The sequence below is a fragment of the Hemicordylus capensis genome, chromosome 6, assembly GCF_027244095.1.
Source record: "Hemicordylus capensis ecotype Gifberg chromosome 6, rHemCap1.1.pri, whole genome shotgun sequence".
Classification (NCBI taxonomy): Eukaryota; Metazoa; Chordata; class Lepidosauria; order Squamata; family Cordylidae; genus Hemicordylus; species Hemicordylus capensis.
The window spans coordinates 48,062,000-48,084,691 of NC_069662.1; the positions used below are offsets into that span (position 1 = coordinate 48,062,000).

The window sequence follows — 22,692 nt, forward strand, 5'->3', positions numbered from 1 at the left end:
AACAAATTGTTTTCTGGGAAGCTTACAACACAATGTTAAAACATAAGATAAAAACATGCAACACATTAAATAATAACAGACCATGAAGGACCGGGGTGGGGGTTGGGGAGAGAAAATACAAAATACAATACAAAACAATTTTATAAACATTCTTTAAAATCAGTTAAAATCAGATCAAAATTTTAAAATTTTGATCTGACATGAGAAAATACTGTTAAACTGAGTGGTGAGACATTCCAAGGGGTCACAGCACTACTTGCATTCTGGTTTCGTTTCATAAATATGTATGCAGACTTATGGTGTCTTTGTGTAATTTTTGCTGTATTTACACAAATATACAAGTTGAGCATTGGATAAAATTAAGATCATTCTTAAAAGTCAGCAACGGCAATAGATTACCTTAGAGAGGCCAAACCCTGCATCCTGAGATATGCTACAGCTCCCTGCCTTGAATGCTCCACTGTGGGCTCTCTCTGAAATCCTTCCTTCAGGCTCTCCCATCTAGCAGCTTGCCTGCTCTTTTCACACACTGGCTTAACCCACACAGACCTAGCAGGGGAGGGGGCAAGGGGGCCAGAATGACGTCATCTTCAGCCCCTCCTGTCAGGTGGGTCCAATGTGCTTCTTGCTAGACCCATCATGGGGTGGCTCATTCATTCATAGCAGTCAGTCATCCATAGTATCCTTCTTCACTCAGCTTCTGGGGGAAGGCAGATGTATGTAACTATGATCAAAACCAACCAGAAGAATCCACCACTGTCAAACCACCTTAAAACTGCTATAACTATAATAGGGCAAGGCGAAACAGTTGTCTGGGGGCCCACTGCCTTGGGCCCCCCCAGAGGCAAGTCACATGACTGACTCTCCCAGTCGCGCACCTGCCCGGGCTTCCTTCAGTTGTATTCATCCTCCGAAATTGATGTGAGTGTTAAGACCTGGAGCTACCAGAACAGCATGTCTTTCTCTAGTACCATTAAATGACTTGCATCGTCCACAATTTACAAAACCTTTAAAAAATAATTTAAGATGATGTTCTATTGTGGCACATAGGTTATACACACACACACACACACACACACACACACACACACACACACACACACTTTACTATGCTTTTTGTTACCACTATTCAGCCTCATTTAAGATTTCTTTACTTCATGAACGGAGCTTCCATGGGGGGGGGGCATTTTAAAACCTTGTCTCTGGGCCCACTACAACCTTGCTATGCCCCTGAGCAACAGGTTGGATTAGAAGATCTCCAAGCTCTCAAATTCTGTGATACTATGTTCTTCTACACAATCCTGTTCATCCATTCAGCTGAGAGGTTCTTCTGCTCAACCTGTGACCATCTGAGATGTGGTTGGCAGTAATGCAGGAGAGGGTTTTCTGTGTTGTGGCACTCCAGCTGTGGAACTCCCTATGCCACGAGATCCATCTGATGCCCACTTTGATGGCATTCCACTGCCACTAAAAATGTATCTGTTCCAGCAGACTCTGACTTATATGAAGTCTTATTTGTCTGGCTTCCTGACGTTTTGAAATATTTATCTACTGCTTGTGTTTTATTGTTTAAAGCTTACATTGTTTTTAAGCTGTTGTTGTTAGTCACCCCTAGGGATGCAGAAAGGCTGGAATAGAAATACTTTGAATAAATAAACAAACCTCTCCAATTTTTGGAAATTGTGTTCACAGACTTAGACTATGAGACACTGCCTCTACTGGAGATCGTGTTGGAGAAGAAAAATGCAGCTCAGCAACTAGAAATGGTGAGGCCCTTCTAGCTTATCTCCTTCCATGTAGTTTATGACAAGGTCAATGGGAAAAAAAAATCAGTTTAAGCCAGTCGCTTAAGATATGTTAAAAACCCTTAAGCAGGGGTGTAGCTATAATTGAACAGATGGGTTCAAAGAACCCAAGCCCCCCAGCTCCTAAGGTTCCCCAGCACCACCCCTCCTTACTTTCTTCATTCCCTCACTCCAAGGGTCTACTGGGAAGAGGGGCGAACATGGGCCCCCTCTCCCCTAGCTATACCCCTGCCATTAAGGGACATGTATTCTCCTGTGATGTAAGTATGGTAGCTATTGGAGGTATTAATTTGTTCTTCCTTTACCCATTATAAAACACGTGTCCCTTAAGAATGTCAACATATCTAAAGTGGATGCAGAATTTCAACAGGACGATTGACTTTTCTGACTGGGAATACCAGTGGAAAAGAAACATTAAATTTACAATGTGTAATAACCTAAGGAAAAACTGGTATAAGATGTTTTTTCAGATGGTACATGACTCCCCTGACAATTAATAAGATAGATAATTCATGGAAGCAAATTCATGAGAAAATGGAACAAATTCTAGAGATTAAATTTCCTTTTTTACCAGAAATATTTCTTTTAAGTATGACAAAACTTTATATTCCTTCTAAATGTAATGAGCTGTATTTATATATGATTACTGCAGCCAGGATTTTATACGCTGATAATTGGCGTGTTTCTGAAGCCCCCTCTTTAAATGACTGGTTTTTGAAATTATGGGATTATGGCTCAATTTCTAAAGTTTCAGCTTATATGAATGAATTCTCAACTGAGTCATTTATGTCAATTTGGGATCCCTTTATAAACTTTAATATCTGACAAGGACATCATTTGTTCCCATTGTCTAGATTTGATTTGTGAAGCTTTATGTACCCAGCTTTATGCAACCACGTGTTGATCAGATGTAATCAAATGTTGATCATTGCTGCTGAATTTTCAGAAAACAGAATGTTTTCTTACTAGTACTTACTTAAAGAAATATCATGACACTGTTTTTCTTTTATTTTGCTTATGTTTCAATAAAATTGGGGGTGGGGGGGAGAATGTCAACATATCTTAGATGCTTAGGGCCAAACTACATGTTATGCTAAGTACAGGCAAACCTCATTTTACATGGATTTAATATCTGTGGATTTGCGTATCCGCAGTCAGGAAAAATACACCTGAGCTTGGCATATGCGGAAACAAACAAACAAAAACACGTCGACCTCGTGTATCCGTGGGTCAGGTGGCTGGAAATGACCACAGAGCTCATTTCCAGACACCATTTTGTTTCTTGGAGCCACAAAATGGCTCCCATTTTTTAAAAATACCCCCAAAGCAGCAACTTTTGGCTGGTTTGGTGGCATTCTGGGGGCACAGTGTGATGTGGGGGGAGCAGCAAAGCATGGTAAGGACCTTCCCCCAGCGTCCCCCCCCATTTTTGCCAAACATCGGTATTTTCCTGGCGACTGGGAAACTAACCCCCAATTCCCCAGTCACTCAATGCCTTCATATTCACAGTTTCTGTATCCGTGGTACAACCATGCAACGGAACCCCTGCAAATATCAAGGTCCTCCTTATATGTGCACAGTGCTGATGTGTGTAACTCCTGGGATGCTAGGAGTTAAAGGGGATTCTGGAGAAGTATCATCTGAGGATATTGGTAAGATGATGCTTCCAGGCTCAAATGAGCCAGTGTGGTGTAGTGACTAGAGTGCTGGACTAGGACCGGGGAAACCCAAGTTCAAATCCCCATTCAGCCATGAGACTTGCTGGGTGACTTTGGGCCAGTCACTTCTCTCTCAGCTTAACCTACTTCACAGGGTTGTTGTGAGGAGAAACTTAAGTATGTAGTACACCACTCTGGGCTCCTTGGAGGAAGAGCGGGATATAAAATGTAATAAATAAATAAATAAAAGAGGGAGGGAGGGGGCTTATTCTAGATAAATAAAGGAGAGAGGGAGGGATTCTTCTCCTTGATTGTCTGTGGAGGCCTATGTAGGAGAGGGCTCCTTTTTTGTTGTTACCTGAAATAGTTCAGGAAGGAGGTTTCTACCACTCTCCCTAGACTCCTCTTCTGTTGCATACATTTCCAGATCTAGAACCTGGACTAGAACACCTATTTGGAGTGGAGAATGGTCATAGTCCCTGGTCCATTTTCTTTAAAGCTAGCAGTAATTTCCATGATCACAGGAAGTGCCGCCAGTTGTATCTGTGACTGTCCAGATCCCAAGCAACTGTGTACCTAGGGATGTCTGGGAATGTTCATGTGTGAAAGGTAATGGGATGTATGAACCCTCCTTTTTCATGCTGTCTCTTATTCTTTCTTGATATCAAAAGATGGATAGCATTTTGGAGTGGATTCTTTCTGGTGATGAAGGTAGTGTTTTCACTAGTCCAGACCATCCCCTGATGAATGAAGACACTGAGCTAACCACTGAGATGTTGCAAACTTGTGGGCTGGTCTCAGAAACAGGGAAAGACTCCATTACCTATCTGTGGAACAGCAAACCACGTTCAGAACTGGCTGCTCTGTACTCCAGCTTGTACGCGCTGCATATCCTAAGTGAATGAAGTAGGAACTAAAACAAATCCTGAAAAAAAGACATTGCCTGTTGCAAGGGGTCACTTGGACTGTGGAACTGACTAAGTTGTAAAAGACACCAGTACATATTGCTTCTGCCCTTTTGCACACATTCCGTTCGAGACTGGCTGATGCTTCCTACTTCTCAGTTGGAATGGAGTGATCAGAAGACCACAAGTACTAGGGAGTGATTTTAATCACATGGTAGTTGCTGTAGCCTTGTTTCTGGAGTTCTCCATCTGCTGTTACATCTGTGAGAGTTGCATCCACACAGCCCAGATGCTTCACTCGATTCCAAGTCAGATTCTAAAATAATCACGTGCAGAGTTCTTGCAGATGACTTGACAGCAGATGTCTCCAAGACATGTAAAGTAGCAAGAACCTTCTCCTTGGCAATCATTATCAGGAAGGATGTTTGTGTAATGGTCATGTACCATCATTCACATTTGGAAGTTGCTGCTGTTTAACACATTTCCTGGGAGTTTGCCACATCTGACTTTTTGCCCGAAGTATCTGTGAGCTATCAGGGAGCACTTCACACACAATTCGGGTTTTTCACTGCGTGTTAGAGTGCAGCCCAATTTATATCCAGGGTAAAGAAATCCACTTTTTGCATTGGTTTTTTTGGGCAGCTTCAAACTCGCATAACGGCCTTGCAGTAAACCCACAGTAAAGGCAGCTGTCTGGGAAAGCTCCTGTTGAAATGTGGACAGCACAACATGGTCTCATGTGCCCTGGACTTGTAAGAGAATGGATGCAAAAATGTAATGACACTTGCCTAAAATGAAAAAAAGACCCACTGCCTCTTATCTCAGGTGCAGTAAATTGATGAGGCTTGTGATTAGTCTCTGTTGTGTGTTCTGTGCAATGTTCATTTTTAAAGGGATTATTTATAAATTTGTTTCTTGAATCAGTAGAGCTAAAATCCTCTGTGATAGTGATTGTCAGCAGGGCACTCCATCCTTATCTAAACAGTTGCTTTATGGACCAAAGTCCACTGGGGCTGGGGATTATGGGAGTTGAAGTCCAATAACATCTGGGGACCCAATGTTGAGAATCCGTGCTCTAAGGCATGCATACGTGTGAGTGCTCACAAACCTTTTGATGTCCGCTCAATTAATTTTAGATCCCGCTCAGGTTGAATTAGGAAGGCTCCACTCTGAATGCATGTGCACACACACTGCCTTGCTACTGTCAACCAGAACAAAACTCATTGCACACACAGAAGAAGAAAAAAATAGAGAGAAGACTGGGCCTAACTCTCCTAAACTTCTGAGATCAGGCACGTTCAAGGTGGTGTGGCCACAGAAAAAGAGCTGCAATATCAAGATCAGTGGGAATTCAAGCCAGGAGTTTATGCCCTGGTGGCCCTTCTGTGGCCACAGAGGTATAAGGTGCTAGGGGTCTCAAATTGGGATTCTGGCAGCCAGACTCCAGTGCCTTAACCTCCTGAGATGCTGATGCCTGTGGTAGGACTTGCAGGCTGAATCATGCTACCCAGAAGCACCACAAGCTGTGCTATAAGCCCCACCATTTGACTCAATACCAGGTCAGGGGCAGCAGCAAACAAATAGTGCTACATTTGTCTCTATAGAGCCTCAGCCCAGGGGCCTGTACTTCAGTCTGAGCAACTTGGCTTCTAATGAGAAGACTCTGCCAGTCTGAGAAGCTGCTCTCCACCCTCACTCATATTGGGTACCACCTCTGGAACCTGACAGTTTACTTGGCTCAGATAAGGCAGCTTGCCTTTGGCCTGTCAACCCAATAGCTGCCACTCCTAACCATTAAATGTGTTTACATGTATCTTTGGCTATGCTCCTTGCTTCTGGCCCATAGCTAGCTTCTTCCACCTGATCTTGTGGCCTTGAATCTATTATTGCTTAGGACGCTTAACCCCAGCAAACCCTAACAAGAATGGAAGAAGAACAGTACTGTCCTTTCACATCTCAGCATAGCTCAACTTCTCCCCACCCCCGCCCCCCAGTTTATTGGACTCTCTTAACCTAATGTAGTTGTCCAGGTTCTGGGTCAGGGCTGCGTTTTTATCTGGGCAACAACCAAACTCTGGTCTTGTTTGTGTGGCTCACTAGTCTTACTCCCAGTGCCTGCCTGCATCCTTTCCCCCGCCCCACTATGCATGGATGTCTCAGCTCAGCCCCTAGACTGCAACAGATTCCTCCTCTGAATTGACAATTCTGGGTATGCAGTATACTGTGTGCAGAAGGTCGTTCATTAATCATAACGCTCTGCTGAAAATGGCCTACATGAATTTTCCTTGCAGAAAGTGAAGGCCTGAAATATGGAAAAGCAACCACAAATCAGTCTTGAAAGTCACTGCAGGCAGGCAAGGCTTTTGCATGATGTCATAATCAAAAATCCTCCAAATAGAATTTCTGAATTTCCATCTTTAATTGCTGACAGTATTCCCTGGTTTTTTATCCAGCAGTTATCTCCATTCAGTCTACAATCAACAGCTGCTGTTCTTCTAATCCAGGTTTAATTTCATACAGAAAGCAAAAAAGGCACCCTCTGCCACCTCCATGTGGGGGTGGGGGAAGGTCAGGGGGCACTTCTTCCTAGCTTCTTCTGCTTTAGTGATCTACCTCTTATAAATCAAGATGCATCATCTGAAGCATAGCCTGTTTACCCTGCTCTTTGTTTAAACTTCACTCATCCAGACTGCAAGTCGTGGAAGCAATATGCATTCTGGTCCCCACCCTCCGCACTGCAAATGCACACTTTTTAAATGTAACCATCATTCTTCGTCAATTTCTATGTGAGCTTGATAGTTTAATCATCCAAAACTGGAAGAGAGGAGATTGGGTATGGGTGGGAGGAACACTAGCATAAAACAGGCGGTCCTACTATTAGCAAAAATATTTAGCTAATAGCTTTTGTGGGGTATATAGTGACTGCAATTAAAATGACTTCTGAAAGGCCAGGAGCTCTATTGAAAGTCCTCCCATGCTCATGGCACCCAGGGACACATGTAATGTATTCCACCCGGCACCCGATTGCCCCCCTTTGACAATGGAGGGAGATGGACTGTCTTGGCCAGTAGGGAGGGGGAGGCTTGAAACATAGCAGAAGATGGAAAATAGAGAGAGAAACTATGAGTGCAGGTAGCATATAAACTGGAATAGTATAAGACACAAAGGAAGCATCAGGCGCCACAGGGCTACAAGGGAGTCAGGCACCAACTTCTCACTCACTGTGCCACTAGGACAGTTGGTCAGAGGGAGGCCCAGCAAATCAGTAAGGAGAAACTTCTAGGCAGAGTTGACTTGACCTAACTAGATAGATTCAAGCGGGATCATCCACTTCCTCTTATATAAAGTATGTGATTGCTCTTCAGTCTGAGCAAATAGATTATCTAGGGAAGCTGCTCAGCTATTCTTTCATGCCTGTCTTCTTCCTCCCAAATCCATCCCATCTGCCCATCCACTCGCTGGGCACTTTCAGTTGCCCTCCCCAGCCATGCCCTGCAAAAATCCAGCCTGACAATAAGTTGAGAGACATGGAAGGAAGGGTGGTTTGCTTAATGCATAAAAGATCTGGCTCCTGGGGCCATTGGGCCTGACTAGACGTTATGCTAAATGCACACCTGCTACCGGTGCAAATGGCAGCAGTGCATTTTGCTCCCCCTCTCCTTCCAAGTGAACTAGCAGGAGACTGACCTGTATCCTGACATCTCAGTGGCATTCATTTCTTTTCTTGGCCATGCAATCAGCAGCCACAGATGTGGAGTGGGAATGGAGGAATTTAAAACATTAGGGTATCAGGGCACAGATAACTGCTACTACATGTTACCAGGGTGGGGCAGGGGGCAGCTAAATACATCACTACTGCTTTTGGTGGCAGACCTGCATTTAGTGTAACATATACTTTGACCCCAGAATTGAAGTGGGAAATGATGGAAAAACACAAGGCATTTTGCAACTACTCTCTACTTTTCCATTCTGCTTTTATTTAGCAAGATGTTGCTCCGTAGTATTGAATCCGAATGTTTGTACATGGCTGGCAAACAACTTCATAACTTGGGCTGTAGGTTCCAGGGTTACAGGCCACTGCAAACCAAATGGGCAAACAGACACTATGTCAGATTGGAAAGGTAAAGTCAAGCAAGGGGTACTTGTCATTGTTGCAACAACTGAGAAGCAGAAGATGAAACAAGACACATGTGCATATATTTATAGGGCCATATACAAAAACATTGCAAAGCATTTGTCTAATCTTTGCATTGGAAGAAGATAATCCTTTGTAGTGGAGCCCTTTTTAAAGCCATCTCAGCTCGTGGTGGTTCCCATATCTTGTGGTAATGCATTTATTCCATCTTATTGGGGGAAGGGTGTTACTGCCAGTGTTTATTTCAATATATCATGGATACACTCCAAGAGTTTGCAATAGCAAATCATCATAACAGTGACAATGGGTAGCACACCAGATTCACAAGATTAAATCACAAATATAATCAAGAACTTGATTTAGCTGAGTGCACAGGCAGCAGTTTGGGCTGTATGAATAGAGCCCACTTTTAAGAGCTGTAATCACATCAGTCAGCTATATGGGGAGTCACCTCATCTACTCCCTAAACATCTGATAGATGCAATTACTACTTTTAGAAGAGGGCTGTGTGTGGCTGTACAGACCTAGCAGTTGAATCTAGGAGAGGAACCCTATGCACAGCACTCATTTGCATATTTAGCTCCTCTTTCACATAGGGATATTCATGCAACAGTCTGCTTCTGTTTGCATGTGGCTGCATGGGGGCACATGTCTAATCTGATTAATAAAAAAGTAAAACTGAATGGCTTAACTTGGGCATTAGGAATTAGCCATAGGCTCAAGCATTTCCCTCGTGCATGACTTAATTACTTCCTAGTCTAATCAAACCGTAGTTTATGATTATGTCTGAACCAGCAAACTATGGTTTGAGCAAGCCTTCCAAACCAGGATTGTAAACCATTGTCTGATTCTGGTTTGCATTGCTGGTTGGGAGGGCTCACTCCAACCATAGTTTGCTGGTTCAGACATAATAATAATAATCTATGGTTCGATTAGACCAGGAAGTAAATGTTTAAGCTGCATAGATTAAGGGAGAAGGGAAGAAGGGGAAAGAGGGAATGCTGGAGCCTATGGCTCGTTCCTGATCTTTCAGACAGTTAGGGTCTGGTTGCAGTCATTCATACAAAAGCAGGGTTCCAGACAACTACTTTAGGCATGCCCAGTGGGATTTTTGTTTTGTCTGAACAGCAGGTTCCCTTGCCATGTCACAATCCGCTTTTGGAAGTCCCCTTTGAATCAGAAGAGGTTTGACAAATTTTATGATGTGCTGCTGTTTAAGAAATGCCAACCCAAAATTCTCTTGGGCATGCAGAACCTGGTGCAAGTAAACATAATAAATTTTATTTTATTTTATTTTATTTAACATATTTTATACCACCCCAAACTTATGTCTCTTGTGGTCTCTTACATCTCATAGACTAATGTAATCCTATGCATGCTTATCATTTGAGCTCAATGGGACTTATTTCTGAGTAAACATGCATCTATATATTTAATTCTCCTAGCTGGCATGCGTGTCCTGAATTTGGTGGTGAAACTCTTGCGAGAGCTCTTGACATTGGGCGAAAGTTCAGGGAAAAATGGTGGAGGAGGGCCACAAAACAGCCTGAGGATGCAGCCTCGACTGGCTGCTGCCGGCGGGATGGCAGGCCTAGCCGTCCCGGACAACGGGGAGGTGGTGGCGGCAAAGCCTGGCCTGTCCGCTGGGGGCGGGAGGCGGCGGTGGGACGGCAGACCGTCCCGGGTAACAGGGAGGCAGTGGCAGCGGCGGCAGAAAAGCTCGGCCTGGCTGCTGGGGCGGGAGGCAGCGGCGGGATGGCAGGCCTGGCCGTCCCGAGTAAGGGGGAGGCAGCAGCAAAGCCTGGCCTGGCCAATGGGGCGGCAAAGCCCAGGGAAGCAGTGGAGAGACTGGAAAGGGGGTGAGTGGAAAAGAGAGAGGGGGCAGGAGGGAGGGGAGAACAGCCGGCCCCAAATAGCACACAGATGCTCTGTGCGGGTAAGCTAGTAGGATTGTATTATACGATAATTAACAAAATAATTAAACTATTATAAATGTTTGTACATAGCCATGTATTGTTTAAGGACTATATTTATTTATTTGGCACATTTATATCCCTCTGTAATTGGGTCTCAAGTTAGTATAATAATTATAACTAGTGGGCCCGGGCACAGAGCATCTGTGCCTCTAGCTGGCCTGCCGCGGCCTGGCCAGTAGGCAGAGCTAAATGCCCACCCTCATTTTGCTTGCTTTAACAGACTAGCCGAGTGGATACCTAAGTGGGGAATGATTACTGGGTGATCTTGGGGCTGGCCCTGGCTCTCAGCCTAACCTTCACAGGGTTGTTGTGAGCATAAATTAGGAGCAAGACACCTATGTATATTGAGCTTTTTGGAGAAAATGAGATAAATAAGCAAATGAATAAATACCACAGCAATTTGCACAGTCACCATGGGTAACGACATCTTTCCCGAACCCTGGATGACAGCTGTCCAGGCGAGTGACTTGGAAACTATGGTCTATATAATGGATTGCAGGGACATTCTGAAACTCATGCATCAGGATGTACTCTTGCTTGAGGAAAAATTCTTCAATGAGCCAGCGGGCCTAAAACATACAGGCAACCAAGTCAAAAAAATAACTGTTTTCATGTTATACCATCAGGATACATCATTGTTTTAGTTTCCTGATTTTATTTAAATATGTGTGCATAAGAGACGGATTTGATCCTTCACCCTATTTTGTCATTGTCAATAGATTTATATAGCATTTGTCCCATTTCCCCAAGTGTTTCGTTTACAAATGAGCAAGTTTCTAGTCCCTGTGAGTTGTACATACATATTTGGATGTACCTGCAAGAGATTCCTGCAGACATGGAGTTTCTATGCTTCATTTAAGCTTCCAGCTCCCTGTTCTTTTAGTAGCTAACAGTGTGACAGATGCAGGTTTTCTCTTCTCTGCAGCATAGTGATATAAGAAAGACGTGCCCACTCACATATACACATGTGCCTTCTAGACAACCATTAAAGGTATAGGAGTCTTGCATCTGGTCACTTTAGGGCTCAATAAGTCTCTCTGTCTGGCCTCCCTTATCCCCTGCTTTTCCTATTACCACTGCCCACCTCCATGTTTAGTAGATTATCATGGGTACCAGTGCTCTAGTCCCAGGACCCCTGCTTCCTTGTAATAATATGCATGTACTTGCATGCACAGTATGGAAACCTGTTGATTCAGCAGCTGCATGGAACAGGTGTTGACCTCAGAAAAGCATTTGGGAGGGCTTGTCCTCCCAAACAAATCTAATTTAGTAGCACTGCAATTATGAATCTTCTGTGTGTAGGAAGGTATGTGCTAATTATGAAGGGATGCCTTTCCCCCCTCAATTATCTATTGGGTATTTTGAGGCATGCAAATATTTATGTGCACATTTGGGGGAATCTCTGACCTTTTGAACACGGTTATTGGTCACATCTTCACAGTCATTGGCAAGCATGTGGCAAATAGTTTCCCAGCCAGGAGCAAATGGGTTGACTTAAAGAGGCAAAAGAAAACAAGCATTGATGCAGAAAGAAATTCAGTTGCTGCCCAAAGTTACTAAATTATTTATTTATTTATTTATTTATTTATTTATTTATTTATTTCCTATACTGCCCTTCCTAAAATGGCTCAGGGTGGTACCCAAAGGGCTCAAAATCTAAAAAGAAACATAAGATAGACACCAGCAACAGTCACTGGAAGTACTGTGCTGGGGGTGGATAGAGCCAGTTACTCTCCCCCTGCTAAATAAAGAGAATCACCACATTAAAAGGTGCCTCTTTGCCAAATTAGCAGTGGTCAGGGCTGGAATTTTTGCATGCAGTCCTAAGGCTTTTTAAACTTAAGAGCCATTGTTTGAAATAGGACTGACTTCCAGGTAAGTATCCTTAGGAATGCAACCTTAAAGGTATAAGAGCTCCCTCTAGCCCAGGGATTCTCAAAGTTGGGTCCCCAGATGTTTTTGGACCAACTCCCATAATCCCTAGTCCCAGTGGCCTTTGGTTGGGAATTATGGGAGTTGAAGTCCAATAACATCTGGGGACCCAACTTTGAGAATCCCTGCTCTAGGCTATGCTCTCTCAGCCCTCTGTAGAAGTGTAACTAAGGATGAGGAATACAAGAGATGCATATCCTGACTTGTAGCTCCATCTTTGGGTCAACAAGAAGAAGAAAAAATACAAACTCCTAAAGGGAGAAGGGAATCAACTAGTGACAGATGAGGGAATGTTTCATTCTAGTTTTACCATACCTGAGTACCATGGACAGCAACTGAAGGAATTTTCTTCATCTAAGATAGTTGCTTTCCACCAGGAGGGAATACCTGCCACCTTGATTTCTCTGCCATGGAAACCTCCTCCTCCTCCTCCTCCTCCTCCTCCTCCTACTACTACTACTACCACCTTGTGCACTGCAGAGTATTCTGGGGCATAAACCGCAGCACACACTCCATTCACAGGGTGCGGTGGCCAGGCCTCGTTGGAAGGGCTGGATTACGAAATGTGGAAATCCTAAACTATGTCAAGTTTAAAAGGCCCCAGAACATTACAGAAATATTATTCTATCAAAAAAGACAAGGGAAATAGAAATAATAAAGCTTTATTTTTACTTGGCAAAGATGCAACAAAAAACTAATAAGCTAACAAAAACAGTTATCTTTCAATAAGCCTATTTGCATTAGAAATGCTGTTAAATGAAATTTTATTATGTAAAATGTGAAATTTAGTATTGCATTTAGTATTAAGCCCCTCATAATGTGAGGCCCTAAGCTGTAGCTTACTTAGGTTGTGCCTAAATCCAGCACTGCTGGTTGGCCTCTCCAGCCCTGTAGCCAGCTTTTGTCATTAGGTGGGGCAGCCAGTTGAATTCCCAATCCCCACCTTACTGCCAGAGGAGGATGTGAAGGGAAAGGCATCAATCCTCCCCATCACTCAGCAGCCCTCAGGGACACATTTCTACATGTGAATGAGACTTTTGTGGGGAGGGGAGAGAAGTAAAAATTGCATCTGAATTTCCCTCCCCACAAGCTACCTTGTGAGACAGTCCTTCAGGGTAACTAGTTCAGTCCTTGCAAGGGCAAAGCTCTTGCTCCACCCTCGTGAGGGTGCATGCCACCCAGTGTTTTTTTATTGATCACTTCACTAATTATAGAGTGATTGTGATAATGAAAAGTCCAGCCTGAATCAGGGGAAATCTTGAATGAGCAGACTTTTGGAGTCCTACTACTGCACTTTTGGAGGGAGCACCAGAAGCACTTACCATTTTTTAAAAACTACAGTTCCTGAATTCTGAATGAAACAAACTGTCATTCTTTAAATTGGAAACTATCACTGGCATGTAACAAATTAAAAAGCCAAATTTTTTTTTTTTTAAAAAAACTAGGTGGTGCAAAGCACAATTCTAGGTAGGGCGCTGTACCCATCTCACATGAACTGAGAGTGCATTCCATAACACATCCCATGATTGTGTTGAACATTGCAGGGGAAGATCTCTAATGGAGAACAAGCTCTTTTTCAAGGAAACTTATCTCCTATCCCTCCCATACAAGTTGTAGCATAGTATGTACAAAACACCGTTTGATATAAAAATTGATTATCTTCTGATAAGGTATAAAAGGAAACAATTCTCAGGTGAGATATCCGCAATTGCTCACTGACAAATAGTAATTGCCCCTGGTATCATACCCAATGGTAGAAAGAATCACCACAATTGTGATTGCCAAAGAGCCCTAAAAAATGTGATATAGGCACGCAAAAGACTCTGGGAAGTTGTTCTGTAGGTACGGTCATCCAGTAGCCCTTTGTTTTCAATGAACCAGTTCTTCAGATTCTTAGAGCAGATTCCATAGCTCCATTCATAACTCCAAAGCTGAATTGCAAATAGACATCTTCATTTATGTGAGCTTACACCATTTAGAAAGCATTAAAAAACTGGAAAGCATCTGCTAAAATGCCAACAAAAAAAGAGAAAATATCTCAAGATGTTTGTAAATGTAAGATAGTATATATTTTATAGAAATCCCAGCTTGTTCTGGACAAAAAGGCTCTCTTTGGGGGCAGTTATATTGTTTGAAAATCTTATGAGAGATCTCTGTGAAAAATATTCCTTTCTTTCTCCTTTCCAAATAGTTTGCTTCAGGTAAGAAAGTCGTATTTTTCACAGAGATCTCTTGTAAGTTTTTCAGACAATATAATTGCCCCTTGCTCCATTTAGTAGTCTATGCTATAAACCAGAGGCTAATATATAGATGGTAACTTCCTGACTTCATCACTTGCTCAGATATTGCAGTAATAGTCATGAATGTCATATAGTTATGGATGGACCTACAGACACTGCTCTAAGTACATGAAGAAGTTTATCAAAATGGGAGGACTACCAGAAGTATAGAACAAATTTCCAGGTCTTTTGTATGGCAGTCAAGACTGTGGTGATTCTTGTATTATGTACTTTACTATAGGCAATTACTATGAGTGAACAACTGCAGATAGGTTGTTTGAGAATGTTTTCCTTTTATAGTATGTCAGTGCACAATCAATTCCTATATAAAACATGGCTTTACACATGCCATATTTATCTTATTTTTTGTACAGTTGTGTACTTTGAGCATTTTCATGTACTGACTTCTGCAATGGTCATACCATTTTAGCCGCATGAAACTGAATTATCTAAGGGGATTGAAGCCACATCATCAGTAACTGAGCCATTGAGAGCACGGAAGTGTTGCTGGTGGTGCAGTGGTAAAACTGCCGCCCTGTAACCAGAAGGTTACAAGTTCGATCCTGACCAGGGGCTCAAGGTTGACTCAGCCTTCCATCCTTCCGAGGTCGGTAAAATGAGTACCCAGAATGTTGGGGGCAATATGCTAAATCATTGTAAACCGCTTAGAGAGCTTCGGCTATAGTGCGGTATATAAATGTAAGTGCTATTGCTATCGCTAAGTGCTATGGGACTTTTTATTAACATATGAAATTGTGTTATGATGAGTCAGTTTCTTGATCTATCTAGCTCTATATTGTCGGCATATTGGCAGTAGCTCTCAGGATTTCAGAAAAGGAGGTGGTTCCCATGATCAGTGGGAGCCGCCTGGGTAGGGTTAGCGGGGAGAGCAGGCTTAGCCCACTCTTCTCGCACACGAGCAGACTGTCTGCTCCAAGCGGCCAAAGCGGCCGCCCACACAACTGCCGGCTCTGTTACGGAGCCGGCGGGGGCTGGGATGATCGGGGGCCACGCGGCCCAGCATGCCCTGCGCGAGTGCGCAGGGCATGCTGGAGAGACCCCCGAGCTGGGAGGCTGCTTTTAAGCCTCCTGGTCGGGGGTCTACTCATGAGTTGCCATGACGCGGAGCCACACCACGGCAACACACAATTCAAAAAACCGGCTTTGCGGAGTGCTCACTCCACAAACCTGGGTTTAGGGCAGGGGTAGTTTAGCGGGCTACCCACTTAGGAACCACCGGGCTCGCAGCTGAGCCCTGTGGTTCTCATTATGGGAGAAAATTGGGCTAGTCTCCACTAGCCCAATTTTCTCCCATTGTGTGAATAGCCTCAGGGTCTTAGTCCTATGTAGAAATGCCAAGAATGGAAACTGGGACCTTCTGCATGCAAAGTATGTGTGAAGCTATTGAGCTATTTTCCCTCCAAAGACAATCCAGCCCCACATGGATTCTACCACTATCTCCTAATGGCCAAAGGCCATGATGGCAAAACAGAACTGTCCATAATCTGTTACCTTGAAAAATCACAAACAGCTCATCTTCCAATCTCTGTTGCGGTCGCTTGACAGAGTAACACCTGTACGCTGGCTCTATGATGTGGCAAGTCAGGTAAGAAATCAGATTGTTCAAGATTTTTATTAGCTCTAGGAAGAATTGTTTGTTTGCTGCTAGGTTGCAGTCTTTGGTCGTATAGTGAACAGATATTCGATAGGTGTAGTCTGGTTCCCGATATGCTTTTTAAAAGACAAGGGGAGGAAATGTGTATGAATTTAAATATCTCCTATATAATATGCTGCTATTGTTAATCATACTTTATAATACTGCAATAATTATTAATTTTACATAAAGATGGACATACTGTGCACCATTATGTGTATGGTGCAACAGAATGCTCATGCGGTTGTGCAAAATGATGGCCATTATTTCCAGTGGCCGTCAATTACACAACTGTGTTTGCTCAATACTTGTGCTTAAAATGGCAGCGCTTTTGCACATCGCAAACTTTACATTGCAACACACACGTAGCATTGCACAGTATGTCAGCCACCGACCCCACTCTCAGATTTATAATCAAAGATAATTCCTGTTTTCTAGCTTCCATCAGTATTTTAGACCAACTGGTAAGTTGTGGGTGATCTACAAATTGTTTGCAATTCGACCACACATGGCTCAGACTAGTGGTGCTATCATTTTTTAAATTTTATTTTTTAATATTTATATCCTTTGTCACTGAGTACAGGGAAGCAGCATGATGTACAGAAAGAAAAGAAGGAAAAAACCATGCAGTGTGGGTTTTATGTACTATTTCCTATCCTCCGAAGGAAGGCCTATAAAGAAAGAGTTAAGTACCTTCCCCCATGCTAATTAAATTCAGAGCCCATAACAAGTTCACTGAAGTATTTTTGGGGTTTTTAAAAAAAGAGATGGGGTCCTTCAAGATATATTCCAACATCAGTGCAAACTACCATAGGGAAAAACACAGGAAATCCATAGTAAGAAACAGGTTGTGTTGTAGTCTTAGCACCATTTGCTGACAATCCATGGAACTGAAATTATTATAACTTGAAAAAAGGCAGTGCTTTCACAGTTCTTTCACAGAATGCTACAGATTGCCAGCAGATGGCACTATGTGAATATAACACAACCTCTCTCATGCCAATTCCCCGTGTCTCGTCTCCCCGCCCCCCATGGTAATTTGCACGGATGTTGGAATATATCAACATCTGGAATGACCCTCTGTATCTCTCATGTCATGTCTAATTGACCCTGGATCTCAAAGGTCTGAAACCTCTTGCACACTCAATTGTTTTCTGCCTTCGGTTCATAGCACCCTTCCTATTTATCCCCAACTACTTTTCTATCCATGAGAGGAAACATGCTGGGTCCTCATACCTCTCCCCTTCATAAATATCTGTGCCTTTACTATAAACCTCTGTCACTCATCTTCTAAACCCAGTGCCTACCCATATATTTAAAATGGCTACCTTTCCAGTTGCCAGGTGATTCACATAGCTTCTACCTAAAGATCTCTTTTAAGGAGACTGGGAGGGAAGATGGCAGAATAATTATGTGGCTGTGTATTTCTGAATCCCAAAATTATTTTGTTTGTCAGTTTTTGGATTTGGGCTTGAAGCTTAAATAGACTGATTCAGTCCTATCTGTGACCCTCACTATTAGACATGGCCTAGAGTAGGGGCTGCGGGGGAGGGACAATATTTGTTTCTCTTACCATAAACCATAAATTTATATGTCTTGAATCTTTCTAGTTCTTCTTGCATGTCAGCTCGGATCATTCTGTAAGTAAGCGTGCAAGTATAAGATCCAGACATGCGCTCTTTAAAATTCAGCACCATCAGCTTTCCAGTTGCTGTGAGATTCACATTGTTTGCACCTAAAACAGAAATGTGAAGTCAGGTCAACAGATACACAGCATGGCCTGGAGGTTTTACAAACAGGGCTTTATGCTGTGGGGTATCTGAGGAGCTAATCTACTTCGCAGCAGATTCGAGACAGTTTAATCTGGGGGATTAGCTGGAGCATTCACATAGCCCTCGGCTGCTCCCCTACACACATCAAAGACAAGTGTTGGAGCTTAGCAGAAACATCAAGGTTTTTTTCAAAAGCCGCTGGAAATAGAGGATTATTTTAAGTTGGACATACCTCGGACTAAGCCAGAATTCACAGCCTCCCTTCGGGGTGGGGTGGGGAACAAAGCCCTATCTGTCCTGGCCCGCAGGGAGGTCAGGTTAAATCCAGCAAATATGTGGACTGGCACACTCCAATCAGGAGTAGATTCGGTGGGGCGGGGGGGGGAGCCCTGTCTGTAAAACCTCCTGGAGATCCTGGGCTCTAGAGCAGCTGCAGGGGTACAAAGGAACTGATCATCCTTTTTGCTGGGAGGCGTAAGGGAGGTCTGCAAGCATCTTGAGAACAAAAACACTGGATGATGCTGGGAGCTGTTGAGTCTTAGAGGTGGGATCCTCTGCTGCTCCTTGTAATTAGCTATTCAGGACTACAAAGTGAAAGGTTCCCAGGGCTATGACATCTTTCAAGCTCCAGGATGATTCCACCCATGTAGAGAGCCGGTTGGTTCTCCCTGACATAGTAAGACTAAAAGCTTCCAATCAAGTTAGGGCTATGGCGAGTCATCTCATCCACTCCTACACTGCGAATAGCCCAGCATCCTATTCAATAGCTGGGGACTGATCAAGTTCAGATTTGATCTCTGATCCTGTTTGAGACTGAAACCAATTGGCTTTCCCCTGTAGCCAGTGTCTGGGCTTGTTAACTTGATCAATCTGAAGTTATTATTTCTGACCAGGATCCAAAAAGCTACTTTAAGCATGACCACTACCATTTTTTATTCTTCCCATTTAAATAGCAGACCGCCATGCCATATTGTAAACTGCTTTTGAAAGTCCATTCAGTTTCAAAAGTAATTTGTCTTCTTGCAAGGAAGCTGCTGTTTGAGAAACAGAAACCTAATATTCACCTCGGCATTAGTTTTGAGCTTCTTTAAATACCAGCATGTATGTTTCTAATTTTGGTGGTGCACTTGCTCTCTGATTGTGGCACATTATGGTCCACATTTTGTAGGCTGAGCTTTGTGGGGAGAAGGTAAATTTATGGTCAGGCTTTGTGGCAGTGAATTAAGCTAGATAGCTTCTTGCTTCTTTCCATTTCTGATTCTATTACCAACAAACAAACACACAAACAAAAAAAACCCCTCACCTTTTAGATTCTGTCCATCTGGCCCTATCCATAGGTAGCTGGGATCTACGACATCACTTTGTGAAAGAGTCAAGTCCATGCAGACTAGAAAAGGGCTATTTTTGTGCACTTTAACATAGACATCCACTGTAATACAAGGAGAAGACACAATTTCCACAGCTTTCAAACAAAATGATTAGGTACAGTCAGGGAGAAGAGTTATAACCTAACCTTTTCTATGATGTGCCAGTTTTCTAGGTGCAGGGATTTTTATTTTTACTTTTTGTATGGAGGAGCATTCATTCAATCCCCTCCCCTCCATGCAGTCTGAATTAGGACAACCCAAATATAGGACATCTTACAACCACCTGAAAATTGATAAGCTAGCAACCAAAGGTTCCTGGAGAGTGTGTGCTCCCAACTGGCATGCCATTCAAGTCCCCAAAATTTTATTCCTTTGCTGCATTACTGAGATGCTCCTGACTTCTTCCACCCAACTTCAAACCTTGGTTACAGAAGTTGGGTGGGAGCTGGGAGAATCTCAGTAACACTGTGCAGGAATGGGACTTGGGCGGGTTCAGATGACACACTCAATTTAAATTTACTACTTCAATGGTCAAAAGGAAAATAAATGGTCAAAAGGAAAATAAAAGACAACAGCATTATTTTGCTAAAAGGTATTATATCCAGTTTCTTCTGGGAACTTTCCAGACTAGCTGCTCATTAGCAGCAAAATGCCTCCATTTGGGCCGTAAACAGCAGGGGGAGCAGTCTGGCAGCAGCTAACAACAACCCTAAAAAACAGCAACTTTTTCACGCTGGATAGATGACATCCTAGCTCTATACTGCAGCGATTAAATTCACAAAGCACTGGAAATGTGAACTGCACCCTGCACTCCACACAGGGACTGTGGTGTCACAATGTACACTTCGGAGATTTGTCCTGACCCCGTTGTAGGGTCTAGTCTGGAAAGCGCCCCGGATATTCCAAGTGGGATCCTGTGGCTTTCAGCTCTCAGAGAACTGCCATACTCTGGAGCCAGCCACAAGCTGCTGATGGCCCACTGCTCAGGATTCACAAGTAGTCCTGGATCTGCTGTACAAGCACAAGATTCCTACATAAAAAGGCACTTAATATCTTGCTGTTGACAAGTAGGGTGAGCAGGGCCCCCCAAAATGGAGGGGGGCCCTGCTCACCCTACTGGAGCAGGGCCCCCCAAAATGCCACCATTTTGATCCATAAAATGCCACTTTTTAAAAACTGGATGAGTATGAGTTGCTTTCACTGGACTTCTATGAATTATCTGTGTTCTTCTCCTTGGTAATTCTGTGTAACATATATAAATCTTCCCTGCATAATCTTGAAATGAAAAATAAATGTTACCTTTGTGGGTGGTGTTGCCGTAAATGTAATTCTTTTTAATTAACTTAACAGAATACTGTGCCTCATCTGCTCCATTTTCTACTGCAGAGAAAATAAAAGTAATTTAGTTCAGCATAATAAATGTATGTTTATGTATGCATAATGTATGTATGTTTTGAGTGTTGGAATTGGTCCAAGGATCTGAAGTCAAATCCCTCCTCACATAGTTGACTGGGTGTCCTTGGGCTAGTCAATTCCCTTTATTGTCACCCTACCTCACAGGGTTGTTGTGAGGATAAAAAAAGAGTTGCTTTCATATTTGCTAGCCTAAGTTCCTTAGAGAAAGAGTGAGATATAAATGTGAGAAATAACAAATTGATACCCTCAGACACAGGAGACCAGAGGGCATTTAAGCAGCAAGTTGTAGTTTGGCTGGGGACCTGCTATCTTGCATATGGTAGGCACAGTGTGTGTGTTAATTAATGGTGATAAAATGTACATGAGCTGCTCAAGCACATTTAGGCCATAAATTTAAGCCAATGTGAAATCAGTGCAGCTGTCATCTCACCATTCTGGAGCCATTTATTATATTATTCATTTATGAGATTAATTAGATGCCTTTCCAGGGTAACTAAAGCAACATACAACAAATGAATTAAAGGTGTGTGTGTGTGTGTGTGTGTATACACCTTTAAAAATACTTGTCATCTAAAAACCAGCAATAAAATGGATGAAAACTCATCTAAAAGTAAAAGAGTAAAGTAAAAAAGTAAAAAGCAAAAGAAAAGAGGAACTAACTAAAAAGCTATTGCTAGTTAACAGGTCCTAATAACCATCTGGTGGAACTACTATTACTATTACTACTAGTAGTAAATATTTATATACAGCTTTTTGACAAAGGTTATCAAAGTGGTTTACATATAAACACAGTAATAACTGAAGATGGCTCCCTGTTCCCAAAGGACTCACAGAGGCGAGTCTCACGATCAGTGAGACTCGCTGAATGCCCCACACAAGCGTGGTGTGGAGCCACACCGTGGCAGCACACACACAATCCGGAAGCCCGGGTTGGCGGAGCGCTCACTCTGCTAACCTGGGCTAAGGAGAGGAGTACTTAAGAGGGCTAGCTGCCGGGAGCCATGTGGCTCCCGTTGCAGTACACGATTGCTCGAAAGCGGACTAGGCTTCCTTAGCCCGCTTTCGGGTGATCGTGAGAATCGCCTCACAATCTAAAAAGAAACAAAGTAGACACCAGCAACAGCCAGCCACTGGAGGGATGCTGTGCTGGGGCTGGAAAGGAACAGTTGCTCTCCCCCTGCTAAATATAACAGAATCGCCACTTGAAAAGGTAGTAAAAGGGGGATACTAATACATACTTGGAGTTTGTGGGGGGGAAGCGGCCCGCAGTTTCCCTCAGCAAACTCCACTCTGAACCTTTGGTGGATGTGAAGAGATATTAAAGAAAAGAACATCTTTGAGCATCTACAGAATTCATGGGATAAGAAACCACAACACGCCCTCACATGGACCTGTGCTAACAGGAACGGTTCCTTAGTTACAGGGGAGCTGTGACTCCCAGGCCAGAGCTTAACCTTCCATGCCTCTCTTTTTTTGAAATTAAAGACTGGTCCTGCAGCGGGTGCATGTGTGTGTTATAGAGCTACTGCCTCAGTGTGCTGAATTCGTAAGATGGATTCCTGTTACCTTGGGTCAGGACCATGGCAGCATTCAGCATAACCCACACTTTGAAGAGGAGGAGGTGGGGGGCGATGCACAGGGGAAGGGACAGCCAACCACTGCCCCCTTGCATGGTGCAACAGAGAGCCCATCCTTTCCCCCTTGCTCAGACCCACTCAGCCTTCTGTCCATAGGGGGAGGGGAGGAGAAAGAGAATGAGAGGCATCCCCCCCCCCCATCCAGCGGAACTTCCA

General features: G+C 43.3%; 3 protein-coding genes across 5 annotated transcripts in view; 2 read left to right on the plus strand and 1 right to left on the minus strand.

The window, feature by feature from the left end:
* LOC128331611 (gasdermin-D-like) overlaps positions 1–5,294 on the plus strand; it is a 29,499-nt gene extending 24,205 nt beyond the window's left edge. For both annotated transcript variants that reach the window (XM_053265218.1, XM_053265217.1), the window contains exons 10-11: positions 1,693–1,766; positions 4,135–5,294. In XM_053265218.1, coding sequence (XP_053121193.1) covers positions 1,693–1,766; positions 4,135–4,368 — 308 coding nt within the window. In that variant the 3' untranslated portion in view covers positions 4,369–5,294. The remainder of the gene's footprint in view (positions 1–1,692; positions 1,767–4,134) is intronic.
* A 3,031-nt stretch (positions 5,295–8,325) lies between these two features.
* ZPBP2 (zona pellucida binding protein 2) lies at positions 8,326–22,691 on the minus strand. Of its 2 annotated transcripts, none has more exons than XM_053262962.1 (8): positions 22,466–22,691; positions 20,783–20,860; positions 19,420–19,545; positions 17,918–18,079; positions 16,203–16,421; positions 11,887–11,972; positions 10,871–11,048; positions 8,326–8,445 (listed from the first exon to the last, which is right to left on the minus strand). In XM_053262962.1, exons 1-8 carry the CDS (start codon positions 22,569–22,571, stop codon positions 8,348–8,350), a joined length of 1,053 nt encoding a protein of 350 aa, XP_053118937.1. In that variant the 5' UTR covers positions 22,572–22,691; the 3' UTR covers positions 8,326–8,347. The 2 variants fall into 2 exon arrangements, with proteins under 2 accessions (XP_053118937.1, XP_053118935.1); XM_053262960.1 differs by having other exon boundaries at positions 20,783–20,863; positions 22,466–22,689.
* Positions 21,878–22,692, plus strand: part of IKZF3 (IKAROS family zinc finger 3) — an 86,743-nt gene continuing 85,928 nt past the window's right edge. Inside the window, exon 1 of the mRNA XM_053262955.1 lies at positions 21,878–22,109. The gene's annotated coding sequence lies outside the window, so the exon portion shown is untranslated. The remainder of the gene's footprint in view (positions 22,110–22,692) is intronic.